Source organism: Lepidochelys kempii, chromosome 13 (genome assembly GCF_965140265.1).
Source record: "Lepidochelys kempii isolate rLepKem1 chromosome 13, rLepKem1.hap2, whole genome shotgun sequence".
Lineage (NCBI taxonomy): Eukaryota > Metazoa > Chordata > Testudines > Cheloniidae > Lepidochelys > Lepidochelys kempii.
This window is the reverse complement of record NC_133268.1, coordinates 31,360,158-31,380,923: the sequence shown is the minus strand read 5'-3', so window position 1 is coordinate 31,380,923 and position 20,766 is coordinate 31,360,158. Positions and strand designations below refer to the sequence as shown.

The window sequence follows — 20,766 nt, the reverse complement described above, 5'->3', positions numbered from 1 at the left end:
TGGGGAGAGGGAGCGACGGAGAGGGGGGAAGGGCGCCAGTGGGCGGGGCCTGGCCGAGGGGGCGGGGCACGGGTGTTCCATTTTGTGGGAGTACGAAGTTGGCAACTCTGTGTGTAAGCTCCCCCTTGGGGGGCTGTGGTGTGCTTTTCACTGCAGTGGGGCTCCATGTACACTACACGCGGTGCGCCGTGGAGACGTCGCCTCAGGGAGATGTCAGACAGACGGGCTGATCAGAGCTCCAAGGCTGAGCGCCCAGCGGCCTTAGCAAGGCACCGTGCTTACTCAGGGGCCATGGCCCAGCTACGCCCCCAGTATGCAGAGAACGAGCAAACAGTTTCCCCAAACAACCCCCAGGCGAACTGCACACAGCACTCCCCAGTCCTGCTCCCTCCAAGCACGAGCTAGGGGTTGGGAGCACCCCTCTCCCCAGCCCCAGCCATCCCTGGGGCCTGGCCTTTGTACGGTGCCAAGCACTTCCCAGGACACGGACAGCTTTAGTTCCCCCTGCACCGTCAGGCATTGGTCCCTTCTGACTGCTCCCCAGCTGGCATTAAGTGCTCGTGTCAGCAGCTACTGAGGAAGTTACCCCGGCCCACCGCTAAGGCAAAGCTAGGGCTGGGTGGGTACTCTGCATCCCCCCACCCCCATGGCTGCGGTCAGACTGCAAGGGAGAGAGCTAGATGAGGAGCTCTGGACAACCCCCAGTCCTGGTACAGGGCAGCCCAAGGTAGAGGCTGCTCTGGTCAGCTCAGGGATGTTGGCTCAGCCATATGGGTGGGCTCAGAGCTGGCTTGGCTTGTTAACCCCTTGCGCAGATGGAGTCCCAAGTGTTCCAAGCCATGCGGTGCACTGAGTCAAGGTGAGATTGACCCTGCTAGCCTCTATAGCCCGATGACCCTGTTTGCTTGGGGAGATATCTGGTGGTCCTTGCCACCCCCCTCACCTTCATTAAAAAAGGTACTAGAGCCAAAGGTCTGAGGCCCAAGGAGAGTTTATTTTGTTAACAGCTTGGCGAGCTGGGAGCCAGTTGCCCAGTGCTGCCAGGCCCAAGGGCCATGAGTTAGGCCTGGAGTCTGCCATTCCCACACACCTGCAAGGAAAGAGACAGATAAAAAGTGGGGTCAGCCCTGGGGCTGCAGGGACTGCATGGGAGGAAGCAGCACAGTGATGGGCACTGCCAGGCTGGTGGGGGCCATGGGACCCACTCTCAGGGCTCTGCCATCTGCACCCTGCCGCGGGATACTGATACGGATTGCTGGAGGTCAGGCTGTGACATGGGGCTAACTTTGTGACTGCACCTTGGAGCCCAGAGTGGGAGACTAGCACCCCCGCCTGGCAGACCTGTGCCCCAGAGGATGCTGGGAGCCGAGCCAATAAGTGTCACTCCTGACTCCTTGCAGTCAGGGAGCTGGTAGGCGTGGCTCGCGGTGACGGGGCGGAGCACGTGAAGAGTTCCAGTGCAGGGAGAAGGAAGTGGCCCGCTCTAGTGCAGAGCTAGGAGACTGGCCAGTCAACCTGCTCACACCTTGTCTGGCCTCCCCTGCTAGGCTCTCCTCCTGAGGCTTACAAGGCAAACACCAGGGCATGGAGCAGCGCGACCCTCTGTGTGCCTAACTCTCCAGGAGTCCTGCCTGAACAGGGCAGAGCTCCAGGGGGGCTCTGGAAGTGTCTACACTGCACCTGGGAGCGAGCCGCCCAGCCTGAGCGGAGACTTGCGCTAGATCCACTCACGCTAGTGTGCTAAAAACAGCCGTGTGGCCATTGCAGCTTGGACAAGAGCTCCGCTCTCACGTCACCTGACCCACTGGCTCTGAGCTCGGGGCTAGTCTCCGCCAGAGCCGCAGCGGCCACATGGCGATTTTCTAGCATGCTAGCTTGCTCCCAGCTGCAGTGCAGCAGAGGCAGATATACCCTGCCCCAGGTGTCCCCGGCTCCCTAGGCTGGGAGCCACCTTCCCAGGCCACAGAGGAGTATGGGCACTGAGGAAAGCCTGCCCCTTGGGTGGATGGATCCAAGCAAGTGCCCAGGGCCTGGCGGGTGTCACTTACCTCAACCCACAGGTCGGTGGGGCACTGATGCCACATCCTCCCCCAGCTGCCGCCGGGCCGAGACCCAGAGCGTCTCTGTCAAGGGATAGCGGCAGCGCAGAGTCAGCCTGCAGAGGGATATGCTGGCTAAGCCAGGTGGGTGGGAACTTTGGAGCTCTCAAGCCAGTTGCCATCGGCTGCCAGGACACCCCTCCCAGCCCTAGAGCTGGCCCTCACCTGTACCATGAGTCCCGGGTGATGATGGGGGATGTGGCTGGGACCCCCTCAGGCATAAAGGTCACCTCATTCTCATACACCAGGTAGCCTCCTTCAAACTGTGCAGGAGAGACTGAGGGTCAGAGGGCAGACACAGCAGCAAGGAAGGCTGGGATTCCTTGGGCTTCCCCCACCCCTGGGAACTCAGCACCCAAATCCTAGTAAAATCCAGTCCACTAGAAATGCCAGCCCCATGGAGTCACAGCTTCTGGTGTGCTCCCAGGTCTACCCACCCCCTTTGCATTAGGAGCACACACATCTCTCTGGGCAATGGGGCTTGGCTCAGCTAAGACACAGGGACTGAGGAGAGCGAATCCAGCCATCTTGGCTGGCCTCTGGCTTTGGTGGGGCTGGAGGGGAGGCCCTGCACCCCACATCACTCTGCACTCCAGATGGCTTGCTTTACAGACACCCAGCCTGCACCACCACCCTGCTGCCACCCCATGGCAAAGCCCTGCCACCATCCCAGCAAGCTCAGCATAAGACCACGGTTAAGCAAGAGTTGCAGGGCCCTACAGCATCAGACCCACCCTCCTGTCACCAGATGCTCCTCCCCAGTCTCAGCCACCAGCTGCCAGCCCTCCCCACCCCCAAGGGGAAAGTACGTCCCATGGGGGGCTCACCCGCCGTGTGGTCCCACAGGAGGACAGAGAGAAGGAGAAGAGGGCCCGCGAGGAATCGGAGGCCACTGGCCCACAGCCTGGGTCCCTCAGGTGGGTCCTGCGCGGGTCAAGTGCAGGCTTGGTGTCCAGGCTCAGCACTGTAGCCACCAAGGTGCCATTGGGCAGGCACACTGTGCCCAGGAAGGGGGGAAAGAAAGAGTCAGGATCAGGCCTAGACCCCTCTGGAGACCCCACCATCACCCCTTATTCTCCCAGCAGGAGCTACTGGGTGAGCATGAGGCTCTCAGACCCCTCTGCTGCCCCCCAAATCCCATGCATGGGGTGGTCGGTGCAGGAGGGGTCTGTACCCTGTGACCAGTGTGGATCTCCAATCCCAGATGGGGCAGCCATTCCCCACGGGGTGGGGCTGGGGGCAAGGCTGGGGTCAGGATGTGTGGCCAATGGCTGCGGAGGAGGTGGGTTAAGGAATCTCAGCCAGGCCTCACTGGCTGAGCCAGATCTAGAGGAGAAGGGATGCCCATGCCACTGATCGCTTCACCCCAGTGGAATCTACGGCCCAGAAGCACCCCCTATGCACCCCCACAGGGGACATCCCATGCTTCTGGCAGGGGTCTCCACCCAGGCACTCACCCAGCAACTGCCCAGTGGGGAAGGTGCAGACAACAGCAAAGGAAGCTAGGACTGAGCGAGTCTTGTTGTCCCGCAAGGAGAAATCCAGCCGAGCCGTCAGCCCTTGGAGGGAGATGCTCTGGGGGTATGATAGTGCGTGAGAGTGACCTGGGGACCGAGCACCAGCCAGGAGCCCTCCTCACCAGGTCCCAGCAGAGCCCTGGGGTTGGGAGAGGTCAGGCATCACTAGTGCTTGAGCTGGCTCCTGCCCCCATGCGTCCTGAGAGCAGGAGGGCAGGAGCTACCCACCAGGCTTTGCTGGAGAAGACACGAGGTAGGCTGGGACCAAGGAGGCAGGAAGCCAGCCAGAACTCCAGCGAGAGCTGGATGAGCAGGTTAGCCCAGTCCCCATGGTGCCAGGCCCCCTACCTATTCTATGGGTCACCAGCCCCTTCACCCCTGTTCTCGGAGGAGCCATGCTGTAGGCAGAGACTGGCTGCTTTGTGTGACTTGGAGTCACTCCCCACTCAGAGGAAATGAGTTTGCATGTTGGATTTTGCCCATCCTCCACGGCACAGTGGGGCAGGGGCAGGTGTCACTTCATGCAGCCCTCGATGCAGGGGGGCAGAAGGGTTTAAAGGCAGGTGCTAAGTGACCAAGGAGAGCTGGCGAACAGGGGAGTTTCAGAGGGAGAAAGAATACAGCTATGGGTAAGTCCAGAACATGGAGCTATGGGTGAAGGGTTGGAATCGGGGAAACATGGACAATCGTAGAGGGGCAAAGGACAGACAAGAAGGGATATTGAGGGGAAATCTAATGAACACCTGTGATGTCTGTATCCGAATGCAAGAAGTATGGAGAATAAACTGGAAGAACTAGAAATACTAGTGAGTACTCACAATTACGACATAACTGGCATCAGAGACTTGGTTGGATAATTCCCATGACTGGAATGCTGGTATAGAAGGGTACAGCTTGTTCAGGAAGGACAGGCAGAGAAAATGGGGAGGAGGTGTTGCCTTGTATATCCAAGATGTATATGTTTGCACTGAGGTTGAGATAGAAGTGGGAGGCAGACCAGGTAAGTATCTGGGTAAGGATCAAAATGGTGAAGAACAAGGGTGATGTCAGGGCAGGGGTCTACAACAGACCACCGAACCAGGAAGAAGAGGTGGCTGAGGCTTTTTTTAAATAACTAACAAAATCATCCAAAACACAGGACTTGGTGGTGATGGGGGACTTCAGCTACCCAGACATCTGTTGGGAAAAATAACACAGCAAGGCACAGATTATCCAAGTTTTTGGAATGCAAGGGATACAACTTTTTATTAAAGAAAGTGGAGGAAGCAACTAGGGGAGAGGCTATTCTAGATGTGATTCTGACAAGGCTGAGAATTTGAAGGTGAAAGGCAGCTTGGGTGAAAGTCATCATGAAATGACAGAGTTTATGATTCTAAGGAATGGTAGGAGAGAAAACAGCAGAATAAAGACAATGGACTTCAAGAAGGCTGACTTCAGCAAACGCAGAGAAGTGGTAGGTAAGATTCCATGGGAAGCAAGTCTAAGTTTAAGAGTTTAGGAGAGTTGACACGTTTTTAAAGAGACATTATTAAGGCCAAAAGAGCAAACTATACCAGAACGTGGGAAAGATAGGAAGTATGGTAAGAAGCCACCCTGGCTTAATCAGGAGATCTTCAGTGACATGAAACTCAAAAGAGAGTCACACATGAAGTGGATACTAGGTCAAATTACAAAGGATGACTATAAAGAACATTACAGGTATGTAGGGACAAAATTAGAAAGGTCAAGACAAAATCTGAGATTAAACTAACTCATGGTATAAATGGTAACAAGAAAGCATTTTACAAATACATGGGAAGCAAGAGGAAGACCAAGGACAGGGTAGGCTCGTTACTCAATGAGGAGGGAAAGACAATGACAGAAAAATGCAGTAATGGCTAAAATTTTCACCAAAAACGTTAGCCGTGACCAGACAACTAACATAGTGAACATCAGTGTAAATGGGGTAGGATCTGAGGCTAAAAGAGGAAAAGAACAAGTGAGAATGTCTTCAAGTCAGGAGGGCCTGATGAAACACCTCCTAGAATACTTAAGGAACTGGCTGAAGAGATCTCTGAGCAATTATCGATTATCTTGGAGGACGGGAGAGATAGTTGAGGGCTGGAAAAGAGTAAATATAGTACCTAGTGTGACAAAGTTCCTGCTCTACCTTGGTGGGTCTTGCGCTTATTGGCAGATTTGCTCGCCTTGGAGCTTCACGGCAGCCCTCAGCTTGGTCGTTTTTCTGAATTCACAGTCCAGGTTGACTCCTCCTGTGTCTGACCAGGAGTTGGGAGGATTTGGGGGGAACCTGGGCCGGCCCTCTACTCCGGGTTCCAGCCCAGGGCCCTGTGGAATGCAGCTGTCTAGAGTGCCTCCTGGAACAGCTGTGTGACAGCTACAACTCCCTGGGCTACTTCCCCATGGCCTCCTCCCAACACCTTCTTTATCCTCACCATAGGACCTTCCTCCTGGTGTCTGATAATGCTTGTGCACCTCAGTCCTCCAACAGTCCGCGTTCTCACTCTCAGCTCCTAGTGCCTCTTGCTCCCAGCTCCTCGCACGCACACCACAAACTGAAGTGAGCTCCTTTTTAAAATCCAGGTGCCCTGATTAGCCTGCCTTAATTGATTCTAGCAGCTTCTTGATTGGCTGCAAGTGTTCTAATCAGCCTGTCTTAATTGTCTCCAGAAGGTTCCTGATTGTTCTGGACCCTTCACTAAGTAGGAAAAGGGACCTACTTAGCCTGGGGCTAATATATCTGCCTTCTATTACTCTCCTATAGCCATCTGGCCTGACCCTGTCACACTAGCTATAAAAAGGGGAACAGGGACAACCCAGGCTTTACAGACCAGTCAGCTTTCCGCACCCAGAAAGATAATAGAGCAAATCATCAAACATTCTATTTGTAAGCACCTAGAAGATAGGAACAATCAACACGGAATTGCCAAGAACAAATCATGCTGAACCAACCTAATGTCCTTCTTTGACAGGGTTACAAGCCTTGTGGACAGGGGGAAGCAGTAGGAAAGCTTTGGATACTGTCTCACATGACCTTCTCATAAAAAAACAAGGGAAGTATAGCCTAGATGAATCTACTGTAAAGTGGGTGCATAATTGGTTGGAAAACCATTCCTAGAGAGTAGTTATCAGTGGTTCACAGTAATGCTGGAAGGGCATAACGAGTGAGGTCCCGCAGGGATCAGTTCTGGGTCCGGTTCTGTTCAATATCTTCATCAATGATTTAGATAATGGCATAGAGAGTACACTTATAAAGTTTGCGGACAATGCCAAGCTGGGAGGGGTTGCAAGGGCTTTGGAGGATAGGATTAAAATTCAAAATGATCTGGACAAACTGGAGATATGGTCTGAAGTAAATAGGATGAAATTCAATAAGGACAAATGCAAATTACTCCATTTAGGTAGGAACAATCAGTTGCACACATACAAAATGGTGAATGACTGCCTATGAAGGAGTACTGTACTGTGGAAAGGGATCTGGGGGTTGTACTGGATCACAAATTAAAATGGGTCAACAATGTAATACGGTTACAAAAAAAGCAAACATCATTCTGGGATGTATTAGCAGGAGTGTAATAAGCAAGACACGACAAGTAATTCTTCCGCTCTACTCCACGTTGATACAGTCTCAACTGGAGTATTGTGTCCAGTTCTGGGCGCCACACTTCGGAAAGATGTGGGCAAATTGGAGAGAGTCCAGAGAAGAGCAACAAAAATGATTAAAGGTCTCGAAAACATGGCTTATGAGGGAAGACTGAAAAAATTGGGTGTGTTTAGTCTGGGAAAGAGAAGACTGATGGGGACATAAGTGTCTTCAAGCACATAAAAGGTTGTTACAAGGAGGAGGGTGATAAATTGTTCTCCCTGACCACTGGGGACTGGACAAGAAGCAATGGGCTTAAATTGCAGCAAAGGAGGTTTAGGTTGGACATTAGGAAAAACTTCCTGTCGGGGTGGTTAAGCACTGGAATAAATTACCCAGGGAGGTTGTGGAAACTGGAAATTTTTAAGGGCAGGTTAGACAAACACCTGTCAGGGATGGTCTCAATAATACTTGGTTCTGTCTCAGTGCAGGAGACTGGTCTAGTGACCTATCGACATCCCTTCTAGTCCTACGTTTCTATGATGGCACATCAGGACACCCAGATCCCAGAGATAAGCCAGGGAATCTCTTTGTTGCTACAGCGAGGCTCTCAAGAGACAGAAGCTGCGCTGGGTGGCATGAACGGCAACAGTCACCCTTTTCTCATGTGGTTCCACCGAGGGGTAGCAGGTGGCTATTGTGCCTATTGAAGCCAGTTCCCTCTCCCCAGCTACAAATGGGACCGGGGATAGTTTGTCAGAAGTGACCGTTTGTGGGAAAATCTGGGACAACTTGTCCCAAACATTAAAAAAATTTAAATGTTCCTGAACCAGCCCAAGTGTTTTGGTCTTTGTGATTGGTCTGGGTTAGAAACGAGGGGGCTTCACCCGTTTTCTTACTGCTTCTCCAAGACAGCAAGCGTCGGGGCTGAGAAAGTCTTTGCCCAGGTTTTGCCCTGGGTTCCCAGCTGAAAGACTGTGTCCGGAGGAGTCCGGCTGGAGCTGGGGTGTCCAGGCCACAGGAAAGTTCAACAGTTTGAAAATTTCTCACAAAATGAAAGTTCCAAAAAAGTTTTGCACCAGGAAAAAATGGATCATTTTGAATTCTAGAAAATGCTGCTGTTCCATACCCAGGATGGAGAAGTCAGGAGAAATGACTGGCTTGGACTTTTCCCAGACAAATTCCTGAGGAACAGCTCCATCCCAGGGCAGCTGAGTTTGCTGACTGAAAGCTCGCCCATTGCAGTCTGAGCAGCTCGTGTGTTCGGAGAGCAATGGGAACATGTGGCTGTCCCCGGTTGAGAGTAGGTGGCCGGCAGCCTTTTTTCTTGCTCCCTCCCAGGAGAACTGCAACCCCCACCAGAACATTTTCCATCCTCCTTCCCCACTGCTCTTGCCCCTCCCCACCCCCCAGCTCCTCCACCTACCTCATACGCCAGCCCAGCCGCCAGAAGGGGGACAGCCAGGTGGAAATGGTGACCATCATCGGAGACTCTGTAGCTGTGGGGGGCAGCCAGCTGGCTCAGGGGCCGCTCCCCAACATAGGGAATCCAGAACCGGTCCAGAGTCCCGTGGGTCATCAGCAGGGCCAGTGCCCCAGCCTCACAGGAGCCCTGGAAGCTGGGGAGCACTAGCAGGAGCAGAAGGGGTTAAATATGGGTCCAGTCACTCTGAGCAGCCCAGAGCCAAGGGCTCAGCCAGGCCCTACACTGGGATGTGGGAAGCTGCAGACCATGGCCAGGAGGAATAGGGACACTGAACCACTGACCCCAAGAGCCACAGGACCCCCACACACACCTGCCACTCATGCCAACCCCACCCATCCCCCGACCTCCATATTTCCCCCCACTCACACCAACACCAGGCTCTGCTTGTCCATGCAACCTCGCTGCACTCACAGCACCCCAGCCCATGCCCACACAGCTACCCACTGTCCCCCACATCACCCCCAGCCCCCCGACCAGCCAGGCCCTCCCCCAACTCACCCACATCTGGGACATCACAGGTGATGAGCCCTGCCTGGGTGAAGGCTTCGCCCGTGGGCAGCAGCCGCAGGGTGTAGTTGAGGTGCAGAGTGTAACGCCTGAGGGGGCCATGCAGGTACTGCCAGGAGGACAGACTGGGTCAGAGTGGGGCTGAGGATCTAGACAACCGCTCCTCCCCCCCCGCCCCACAGCTCTCTCGCAGGCAGGCTAGTGCAGCCCCCACACCATGGGGCACTGAGTGAAGTGGGCCTCCCCAGGGCACCTCTGCGCTATGCATCCTGATGACGGGGACCCTCCTCTTCGGCCCCCCTCCATGCCAGCCTCCACCCCCAAGCCAGCTGCTGCATGGGCAGGGCAGCCCCCGAGCACCAGGGTGGAGGAGAGCAGCTTATCCCTCCCTCCATGTGCACAGGAGCCCACTGCCCTGGCCCCCCATGCCACCTCCTCACCACCCCATGCCCCACCACCGTTACCTGCTGTTGCACCAAGGGGTCAGCAAAGGGCACCCTCAGCCCAAAGGCCTTGGTGCCATTGGGGTTGGGGGCCTCGTGGGGGTCAAAGCCATGGTCCTCGGCCTCAGGGTGGCTGAAGGGACGTCCGCCCACCGAGACAGAGACCAGCTCCACATCGGGCAGGAAGTGCCCCAGGCGCACCTTGAAGTAACGCTGTGCTGCCACGGTGTCTGGGGGAGGAGACGGGGGTGCACCGGGCGGTGGGGTTCACTGGAACACTCCCCCAGGCAGCCAGTGCCCCAGCCCAAGCAGCCATGACCCCAGGCTGGCAACCCCATGCCCAGGGCAATGAGCCCGGCTGAGACCAGCAGCGGCTCATCCTGACATTGCCTGGTGAGCATGTGGGAATTTTTGTAATAGTTTTATGAAAACTCTGCATGCCTCAGTTTCCCCATTCACTCTGCATTGCTGCCCGTCTGGGCCAGGTGCTGGAGTCACGTGGGCAGCAGGTAGGCCTGGCCAGGTTGTCATGGAGACCCATTAGCCCAGGGCTGCGTGGAGCTAAGGGACCCACAGCGTAAAGAACTCAGCTGCCCCCAGCGCATCAGACGGACAGAACGAGGGGCCTGGGCAAAGCAGGGCAGGGAGTGCTGGCCACATGGGCTTCACTTTCCCAGACTAAGCCAGGCTCCCTCAACGCCGCATTCCAGGGGCCCAAGAAATGCTGCCTGTCAAAGGCTACGTGTGTCCCTGCATCTGTCCGGCTCTGAACGGCAGTTTGGACTCGTTAGAGAGCCGGGGCATGGAACAGCAGCGCTGCAGCCAGACGGCCTGGCGCAGAGTAGCAAAGCCAGGGGCTCACTCAGCCTATGGCCCAACATGGTCAAGCGGCCATGCTCCAGACCCAGTCTAAAGGCTGTAATTCCCTGTACAAAGATGGGGCTTTTCCCCCCTCTCACAAAGCCCCCTTGGTGGCCAGGGTCTAACGCAGGGTCAGTGGGGGCAGGTGGGAAGAGGAGGCCAAGACAGGGACTCTGGAGCCAAGCTCTCTCCAGAGTGGGGAGTGACAGGGTCCCACAAGGAACATTTAACCCCCCATTTTAGACTAAAGTCAACCTCTAGGGCTCCCTCTCCCACCCCCCTGTAGACTAAGAAGGAGCCATCTCCATCGCCTCCTCCCCCCCACCCCTCCAGCTCAGATGCCGGAGGTCTCTCTGTGCTCAGCAGCACAGGGCGTGGGGGGCAGGGAGCAAACCCCAATGGGGGATTTTGACCTTTGGGTGGTTAGAGGAGCTGAATCCAAACAATTCAAAACCAAGCGGGGGCGGGGCGGTTCCCTCTTCCCAGAGAAGTGACAAGCGTTCCCCCGCCCATCCCACACCAAACCAGCCCCTAGACCCAGTTCCCGTGTGGCAGCTCTGACTGCTGGAGCAGGGGCTGGGATGGGCAGTGGGGCAAAGGATGGTCAAGGCTCTTGTGGAAGGGGACTTCCTTTAAAGCTGGCAGCTCGCAGGGGCCTGGGAGCTCTCGCCAGGTGGGGTGAGGGGTCCCCCCATGTTAGGAGCTAGAGGGCTCTTCTGCTGCAGAGGGGGGACAATGATCTGGGCGTGGGGACAGAGACCCGGGCCATCAGAGAGGCAGAGCTCCCCAGGGAACCTGTTCTCCAGATCTCCCTCGCGTGGCCTGAACACCCCTTTTCTCATGGAGCTGGGGACGTGTGCAGCAGGGCTCGGCCAGGCCACAGGGATCCCAGGAGCTGCACCTACCGTCGATTATTCGGGGCGTCTGTGGGGAGAAGGGGGTGCGGATGGGACGGTAGCTGCGGTGACGGGTCCGGTCACTTTCATCCCCTTGCCAGTGCCGGTCCAGCAGCAGGTGGATGCTGTACCTGGTGCCATAGTGATTATCCACCAGAGCGCTCTGTGGGGAGGAGGGGGAGCAGTGACACCCCCATGGGGTGGCCCCTGACTCCCTCCTGGGAGGAGAGAGCTCAGCCATGGGACAACCGGGACCAGCTCTTCCATTGACCCTCCCCTGCACACACACACGCTCCGACCTGCAGCCCCGCAGGGTGAGGGAATGGACCAGGAAGGGGGCACCTGCTCCAGAGCTCCGTTGCTCCAAGTTCTCAGGAGCTTTGGGGAGCCAGAGGTGCTGGGAGAAGCTGCTGCAGGGAGGGGGAGGCTGACAGCATCTCTCACCCTGGGCACAGACTGGGCGGCAGCAGCAGTTAATGGGAACAGGTCTCAGATTGGAGATCCAGGCTAGCGTCCCACCCCAGGCCATGCTGTGACTCCTGGCGTCTATCCCGGCTAAAGGAGGGGGGTGGGGTTTAGTGGGTCAAAGCTGTGGGGGCTGGGGGCCAGGACTCCTGGGTTCTCTCCCCATCTCTGCCTCTGCCCTGCTGAGTGACCGGGGGGCCTCACTTTCCCTCTTTGTCTAGGCAGGCTGTGAGCTCTTTGGAACAGGGACCCTTGCACCAGGGGAGTGGGAAGCATCAGTCACAGGGGTCTCAGTGCAGGACCAAGCCCAGCAGCTCTGCTGCCTCATGCCTGGGCACCTGCGCACTGACCTGCAGCAGGCCTCCGGGAGCACCGATGAGCACCACGATGTGGATGAGCTTGGAGTCTGCCAGGAAGGTGTAGCCGTTGCGTGCGACAGTGCCCACGTCGATCACACGACCATCCAGGCCCATCTGGACCTCGTCTTGGTACTGCTCTGGCCACAGCACCAGGGACGGCAGGATTCGCGGCGTCACCCAGCTCAGGCTCGTGGCATTGACCATGGGGGAATCTAGGGACAGGGGGCCATGAGCCCCACCTACTGGTCCCCTGAGCCACCCCCTCCCCCCCCACAGCTCTCCCGGTGCCCCTCACTCTCGACCCACAGCCCCCTGCAAGCCAAGCTCTGGGCTCCCTCCCCCCAGCTTTGCTGGTGCCCCTCACTCCCGCCCCGCAGCCCCTGCTGGCCCAGCCCTGGGCTCCCTCCAGGACTCACTGACGGGGCAGGCCACAGCTGTGTCCACCATGAGGATCATCCAGGCCTGTTTGTAGAACACTGTCGCCCTGGCCACTTCCACCTCCAGCCCCTCCACCTGTGGAGAGTGGGTCAATGGAGGGGCAGAGAGGGGTCCTATGGCTCCATCAGGGTCCCCCCCATTCTCCCTCCCCAGCCAGCCCAGGAGTCTGACCCCTGGTATGACCGGATTTGACTGGTCCCTGGCAGTGACCCAGGGGCACCTTGGCATGGACCACTGCTGAATCAGCACCTGACTGCTCCTTCTTCCCCACCAGGGGCTGGGCATGAGCGTACCATGTAGCCAGAGGCCACCTGGTGCCAGCAAGAGCCAGGCTCCCAGAGACTCCTGATAGCAGCCTTGTCCCCCCAGCCAGCCTCCCCACTGTGCACCTAGCTCCCACGGACCCCACTGGGCCCACAGTGCCCCCCAGCCTCCCCCCCACTCTGCACCCACACCGCCCCACTGGGCCCACGGTGTCCCTCCCATCCCCCCCACTCTGCACCTAGCTCCCACACAGCCCACTGGGCCCACAGTGCCCCCCCAACCACCCCACTGTGCACCTTGCTCCCACGCACCCCACTGGGCCCCACAGTGCCCCCAACCCCGCCCCCCAGCCACACCTCACTGTGGCCACCGTGCCCTGCCCTCCCCACCAGGCCCCCTCACTGAGGTGATCTCGCTCTGAGCTGTGCCGTAGGGCGTGCGGAAGAGGACACGGGTGGCCGTGGTGTTGACCCCATAGCCCATGCTGTGGGCCTGCGTGGCGGGCATGCTGAGCAAGGAGCCATTCTGGAAGTGGAAGACAACCTGCCACACCTGGTTCAGCGCCCCCTGGGCCTGCGAAGGGGAGAGACATAAGGGTGAGTCCCCCCATATGCTGGGGAGGGAGCAGGGGTCCCGGCACTGTTAGACTATCCTCCTCCACAGATCATGGCTCTGTAGTCAGCTTAAGGGCTTCAGCCCGTCGGGACCAGCCCAGCTCACCATACCCATGGCACCAGGTTACATGGCTGGGGCAATCCAGCTGGACCCACTGGGCACTTAGATTCCGCCATGCCCTGGGGAATCTGCACCTGCTGGGCAGCTGATGGGCCGATACCTGGCACAGTCCATGGCCATAGGGCGGCAGGACAGCCAAGTGCCCTGGCTTGCTGCTGCTCTGTGGGCAGGGTGTGCCAGAGACAACGCTGCTCCCTAGGTACCCATGCCAAACTTGGGGCACCGTACGGGGCTGCTAGAGGGACCATGATGCCACAGCTGCACCAAGCCCACTCACCACTGGCCAGGCAGCGATCCAGTCCTCATTCAGCACTTCCCTGGCGATGCCGGGCACAGCCCGCCGGACTGACACCTGCAACAGGACAGGGCCAGCTCAGACTGGGAAAAGAAACCTTGCAATGGTACCCTCTGGCAGCATCACTTCATACAGGGGCCTGCGGGGAACCCCGCCCCCAGCATCGCCCCGCCCAGCGGCTCTGGGGCCTGCCCCTAGGAACCCCTACTAGGAGACAAGTCCTCCCCACCACCCCATCCCCCACCATGGCCCCCCCTCACCTCCATGTAGTTCTCCTCGCAGACAATTTCCCGGGGGCTCCAGGGGGCTCCCAGGGGGCAGTTGATGGTCATGTCATAGGGGACACTGGGCCCCACAGCGCCTGTCACCTCCACCCGCAGCTGCAGGCTGAAATCCTGGTCAAACTGGGGTCCCCCAGGAAAAAGAGACTACAGGTTAGAGCCTGCCTAGCTCAGGGCTGCTCCAGCACTGGAGATTGGGGGCAGGACTCCTGGGTTCTCTCCCCAGTGCTGGCAGGGGAGCAGGGTCTAGTGAGTTACAGTGGTGGGGGCTGGGAGTCACACATGGGCCCCCCAGCTCCTGGAGGGCAGGCCTGGGCACCAGGGGCACTCACCGTGTTGAGGACAGAACAAGCCAGGAAGGAGACGCGGATCTGGGGGTTCCCACGGAGGTCAGTGCCTGCCATGAATCCACACTGCGAAGCCAGCTGCTGTGTCACCTCGATGTACTGCCCCGACTCGGCTGGGGGGAGAGAGCAGCTGGGACCCCACCAGTACCTGCCCCACCCCCGGCACCTTGAGCCCAGGCACCCCCCCGCCACATGACCCCTCCCCCAATGCACCATCCCAGGCCACCCCCACCCATGGGCCTGCACCTTGCCCCAGCCTCTGCTCCAAAGATCCAGGAAGCCTCCCGTGACCCCTCCCACTCACTGTAGACCCCATAGCGCCAGCGGCTCTGCCCCACGAACGCCTTGTCCAGCCAGATCCAGAAGTAACGGCCCCGGCACTCAGTGCGAGCAGCTCCTGGGGGGATTGGCAGTGTTACTGGGGCAGCACCCAACCCCCCTCAGCACCATGCCTGGCCAGAGGACTCCAGAGCACCAGAGGCCTAGTCCCCTCAGTGTGGCAGGTGGGGGACCCCGGCTCCCCTCTCTGGGCTACTGCTCCAGGTCAGGGGCCAGCTGTGCTCACAGAAGGGGCTGCCCCATCCTGCCAGCCCCAGCCTCCCACCTCTGCCACCAGCCCCACCTGTGTTGTTCTGCCCACCCCATCTCCTATCCCGCCCCCAGTCACAGCTGGCCCCAGGGGCTCCCCAGTTCTCCCCTCCCCCCGGGCCCTGGGGTAGTCATCAGAGTCTCTGTCCCTGCACCCCAAACAGGGCTTAGTCATTTTAAGCCCCCCGAGTCCCAGGATTCCCTCCCTCTGCACCCCAGCAGGCACCATCCCCCCAGAAGACTCACCATCGGGAAAGGACACGGAGCCCACGTGCCAGGGCACCACCACCCACAGCAGTCCCAGCCTGCAAAGAAAACGGGGCAGGTCACACACAATACAGGGGCTGCCCTCCTCTGGGTCCCTCCTGGGTTCTAGCCCCAGTTATGATCAGGGAGAGGGTCTAGTGGGTTAGTGCAGGAGGCCTGGGGCAAAAGGCAGCCTCCCCGCCATGCACACAGACCCTTCCCCGCAGAGGCTATTTGGGCACAGATGGATTTTGCCCTCCACCCCAAGATGCTCACACAGGACAAGGGCTTCCCACTAGAGACTGGAGGGGATAGGTCATGCACCAGCCTGGGGCACAGGGTCAAACCTAGCTGACACAGGTGCCCCATGTGACCATGACCAAGTCCCTTAGCCTGTGCCTCATTCCCCCCCTTCCGGCCGGTACCAGAGGGATCAATACTCTCTGGCAAGGACTATTCCAGCTGGCCAGGGGATGGGGATGGGGCAGCACCCAACACAGACTGGGGCCTGTGTGTTTGTAACTTAGGGGTGCTTTGGGCCCCAACGCACTAGGCACAGGTTTGGGACTGGGGGATGCCAGGCTGGATACCCACGGTCCAGATGGACAAATGGCCGTGCCCCAGGAGAGGCAGTTATGGGAGCTTGCTCTGTGCCCTGGCCATTCTCCATCTCACCTGCCCTGGCTCTGGGGCTGCGGGATGGTAGGTCAGACCCCCGCTGAGATCAGAACCCAGTCCTGCCATGCACCAATCTCGCCGTGACCAATCCCAGCCCTTCCCCATCCTGCCATGTACCAACTTTCCCCAGGCCCTGACCAGTCACAGCCCTATCTCCCCCCCCCACACACACACACACTCCACAGTGCCAGGCGCTACACAGACTAGTTCCTGCCACAGCAGCTAAGACAGGGCTTGGACACCCACCCCCTTGCTCTCAATGGACCCTCTGACCTGGGCTGCAGGAGACTCGCCACCAGCAGTGCAGGGACTATGACACTGTGATGAGCCAGACATTCTCCCCTCACCCAAATGTGCGGGGTGGGGGGGTGGCACCTCCCCTGGCTCTGCTCCTTCCGTGCCCATGCAGGGCTGCCAGCACTGGGAATCCCTGGGTTGCTGGTAGAACTGAGATAGGAGCTGCCTTGACAGCAGCGCTGTCCCAATCTGGCCTTTGAGCGAAGAGAACCGCCCCCACAGCCCAGAGACGGGGGGCCCAGGGTACTCACAGATACTGCCCCCACAGCCCAGAGACAGGGGGGGCAGCGTACTCACAAATACTGCCCCCCCAGCCCAGAGATAGGGGGCCCAGCGTACTCACAGATATTGCCCCCCACAGCCCAGAGACGGGGGGCCCAGTGTATTCACAGATACTGCCCCCCACAGCCCAGAGACAGGGGGCCCAGGGTACTCACAAATACTGCCCCCCCCCAGCCCAGAGATAGGGGGCCCAGCGTACTCACAGATATTCCCCCCCACAGCCCAGAGACGGGGGGCCCAGTGTATTCACAGATACTGCCCCCCACAGCCCAGAGACAGCGGGCCCAGGGTACTCACAAATACTGCCCCCCACAGCCCAGAGATAGGGGGCCCAGCGTACTCACAGATATTGCCCCCCACAGCCCAGAGACAGGGGGCCCAGCGTCCTTACAGATACTGTTCCCCCAACCACAGCCCAGAGATGGGGGGGCCAGTGTACTTACAGATACTGACCCCGCAACCACAGCTGGCCAGAGATGGGGGGGCCCAGCGTCCTTACAGACACCCAACTCTCCATCTCCAGTCCCCCCAGCTTTACCGCCAGCCAGGATTTCCCGCCCCAGCCCTGCACCCACCACGCCATTGCTGGGGCAGGCCCCGGGGAGGCCCCCACTCACCTCATGAGGAGCATGGCGGGCATGCCAGGTCCTGGGGCGCTGGGCAGCTCAGTGCCCCACGGCACAACCTTGCACACAGTGCAGCAGGTGCTGCTGTGGGAGGCAGGCGATACAGCCCTGGCAGCTGATTTGCTGGGCTGGGTGGAGACAGGCTGGGAACGGGGCGAGAGTGCAGTTCTGTGGCCTTGGAGAAGAGATAAGGCAGGGGGCTGAGCTGCCCTGGGGTGGGGGAGTCGGGACTCCTGGATTCTGTCCCTGGCTCGGGGGCTAATCGCTTAGAGCAGAGGGTCTGGGAGGCAGAGCGCCTAGAGGCTAGTGCCAGCTATGCCCCTGCCCTGCTGGCCTGGCCTCGGGAGTCCCTTCCCCTGCTGTACCACTGCGGTGGCGGGCAGGAGGCGTGGAGGGGAACCAAACAGCTGATTGGTGGGTGGCTGGTGGGTGTTGAGCACCCACAATTTTTTTCCGTGGGTGCTCCAGCCCCAGAGCACCCATGGAGTCGGCACCTATGCTGCAGACACTTAGGGGTCCACCAATATAATCGGGGGCGGGGGTCCGTGAATGTCCCAGCAACCAGAGGCGACACCTGGGGGGCACACAGGATCACATGCCCCCCCCTCAGATTTCTGCCTTCCATTTAGCACAGAGGCTTTCCAACTGCAGAAGGTGTCCCCCTAGGGGGCACAGAGGAATGTTCTGGGGGGCCAGCCCAGTGTGGCGGGGCAGCACCACCTCCAACCCCACTCAGCTCAGCCGGTCTGCGGGGGCTCTACCCAAAAAGTTCAAACTGGCATTGCCACTCTCCCCCTTCCGAATGTTTCTCCCCGAGGGGGGCGTGCCCCACAGTTTGAAAACCTCTGTTGGATCAAGAGGCAACACGTGAGGGGTCACATGCCCCCCAGAACCTTTAAATTGTGCCCTCCCCCATTCATGGCACCTTCGCTAGTGATCTGTTCAGCAGCAAGCGTGAACTAGAATTACTCCGTTTAATTTCTGTAATGGCTACGTTTGTTATTTGTAAACCGACTCCGTCTGCTTCAACTGTTCACCAAGCAGAAACCATCTCAACGCAGAGAGAAGAGAAGAAAGAAGCGAAATGGAACCCTCTTCAAAAAAAACAGAACCTGAGGGAATATGACTACAGCTACATTGAACTTGGCTTTATGTGTGTGTGTGTGGGTGGAGAATCAAAACCCCAGGGTGTAATTTGTGGAGAAGTAGTTTCTGAGGAAGCACTTAAGCCAAAAAAATTAAAAGACATCTGAGGTCGTGCGTGTGGAAAGCGTTGACAAGCCAACGGAGTATTTTGAAAGGAAGCGGAATTGCTTAGAACGCAAAAAAGACTGTACAAACTGTGTGAATCTTGCAAGAGAAGGCTCTCAAAGCATCCTACACGGTGACAATTAGAATTGCTAAAACCAGAAAGCCACATACAATTGCTGAAATTACTGATGCCAGCTGCAATTGAAGTGTGCCGTGAAATGCTAGGGGATGAAGCTGCTAATCAACTGAAGAATGTGCCAGTATCAAACGACACCCTTAAAAGGATTTTACAGCGGTTGTAGCTGACGTGAAAGACCAGGATTCAAGCAAGGGGGACATACAGCTTACAACTAGACGACCCTTTGGATGTGTCAGGTGAGGTTCAGCTGTTGGTTTCTGTGCGATATATCTGTGATGGGAAAATAGGAGAACTGATATTTTGCAGATCACTGCCGACAAAAACAAACAAGTGATGGGATTGTTAAGTGTCTGGAGAATTTCATGATGAGCAACAGCCTAGACTGGGGGCAGTGTGTGTGCACAGACGGTGCTGCTGCAATGACGGGGAGGCAGAAGGGGGTTGCAAAAAAAAAAAATTACAGATGTTGCCCCACTGGCAAAAGTAAGGCACTGCACGGTTCACATGAACCTGGCCATGAGAAAGAGGCCGGATGACCTGAAAGATGTACTTGACAAGACAATAAAAGTAGTTAACTTTATCAAAACACACCAAGCGAATGCACATATTTTGGGGGCAATGTGTGCAGAAATGGGTGAATTGCATCACAGCCTTCTCCTGCACACTGAGGTCAGACGGCTTTCCAAGAGAAAGGGTTTGAATCGCGTTTTTGAGCTTCGTGAGTCTCTGATGGGGTTTTTGGAAGAGCAAATGCACAGATCAGGTAAGTTCTCAGAGACCTGGCTTGCTCAGTTTGCTTATCTTGCTGATATCTTTCACCACCTGAATCAACTTAATATTAGCATGCAAGGGCGCCAGTCAAACAAAGCGACTGCGTTCATTGAGAAGCTGGGTCTATGGCAGAAGCGAGTGCACAAAGGGACCAGGAGCATGTCTCCACGCCTGCAGGAGTGTTTGAACGCCTGACTTCTGGTGCTTTGATGGCAGACCGCATGGATTCCCTTCTTACCAGTTCAGAACGTACATCAGCACAAGGTAACAGTACAGAAATGATGTGGATCACAAATCCCTTTTTATCTCCTGATGGGGAATTGTTTTAAATGATTCCCAAAGAGGAGGAGGAATTTACTGAGCAGAGAAACAACATCAATGTGAATTGTGCCCACAAGCCCATGCCTCATGTTGAATTCTGGTTGCACACGTCTGGTGAATTCCCTGACTGGGTAACCATGCTCTGCGAGTCCGCCTTCCGTTTGCTCCCACTTCCCTTTGTGAAAATGGATTCTCAGCCCTCACCCGCATTAAAAACAAACAGCGTTCGAGAGCGAATGTTCATCTTGCAGTACCTGCTACACCTTCAGGATCAGGCTTTGCGATCAGTTCACTGAGGGTGCATCTGGCCACAATAGTGTTTCATTCCCCTATTCAATGAAAATCAGTCTTTGCCAATGCTGTGGTGATGAGAATCTAAAAGGGCTTCTCTGTTTATACCCTCCGGTATGTGAACCGGTCCCCTTGTGGGACCTAAACATGGTTTTGGTGGCTGGGCCCTCCATTTGGTACTGGGCCCTCCATTTGAGCCCCTAGTGTCCTGTTCACTGCTCCTTTGGTGTCAGAAAACCGTATTCCTGGTAACCATGTTCTGCAAGGCGGGTGTGGGAGTTGCAGGCTCCGACAGCAGAGTTTCCTTATTCTCAGTTCTCCAAGCACAAGGCAACGTTGTGACCACATCCAAAGTTTTTATCCCAGGTGGGCTCTCAGTTTCATCTGAATTAGGTGGTGCAGTTACCCATGGTTTTCCCTTAGCCGCACTCTTCCCCAGAAGAACAGCACCTCCATACTCTGGATGTCAGGCGATGTCAAACCTTTTATCTAGACAGGACTAAACTATTTTGTGTTTCGCCTTGTTAGGATATAGATATTCAGGCCTGTCTGTAAAGGCCTATACTCTAAGAATTTAGGTGTATTCTTATCACTTAGCTAGTTCTAGAGGTATAAAAGAAAGAATCAAAATCACTGTCTGCCGGTGTAAGGTCCTTCTCTTACTGTGACAGTCTGAGGCCCTGTGCTTAGGCTAAGGCCT

The 20,766-nt window shown here is 57.1% G+C and overlaps 1 protein-coding gene across 7 annotated transcripts in view; it reads right to left on the bottom strand.

Annotated features, from left to right (window-relative positions):
* Positions 1 to 984: 984 nt before the first annotated feature.
* The window catches only part of LOC140897398 (fer-1-like protein 4), a 160,462-nt gene continuing 140,680 nt past the window's right edge, over positions 985 to 20,766 (bottom strand). For 6 of the 7 annotated variants that reach the window (XM_073310004.1, XM_073310005.1, XM_073310003.1 and 3 more), the window contains 17 exons: positions 15,411 to 15,469; positions 14,881 to 14,973; positions 14,562 to 14,689; positions 14,209 to 14,352; positions 13,931 to 14,005; positions 13,321 to 13,491; positions 12,633 to 12,729; positions 12,208 to 12,428; positions 11,402 to 11,555; positions 9,657 to 9,865; positions 9,184 to 9,301; positions 8,626 to 8,828; positions 3,557 to 3,674; positions 2,927 to 3,096; positions 2,265 to 2,362; positions 2,049 to 2,155; positions 985 to 1,090 (listed from right to left, as the gene is read on the bottom strand). In XM_073310004.1, coding sequence (XP_073166105.1) covers positions 2,050 to 2,155; positions 2,265 to 2,362; positions 2,927 to 3,096; positions 3,557 to 3,674; positions 8,626 to 8,828; positions 9,184 to 9,301; positions 9,657 to 9,865; positions 11,402 to 11,555; positions 12,208 to 12,428; positions 12,633 to 12,729; positions 13,321 to 13,491; positions 13,931 to 14,005; positions 14,209 to 14,352; positions 14,562 to 14,689; positions 14,881 to 14,973; positions 15,411 to 15,469 — 2,164 coding nt within the window. In that variant the 3' untranslated portion in view covers positions 985 to 1,090; position 2,049. Of the gene's footprint in view, positions 1,091 to 2,048; positions 2,156 to 2,264; positions 2,363 to 2,926; positions 3,097 to 3,556; positions 3,675 to 8,625; positions 8,829 to 9,183; positions 9,302 to 9,656; positions 9,866 to 11,401; positions 11,556 to 12,207; positions 12,429 to 12,632; positions 12,730 to 13,320; positions 13,492 to 13,930; positions 14,006 to 14,208; positions 14,353 to 14,561; positions 14,690 to 14,880; positions 14,974 to 15,410; positions 15,470 to 20,766 lie in introns of those variants that run through there. The other variant, XR_012154720.1, reaches the window with a different exon arrangement.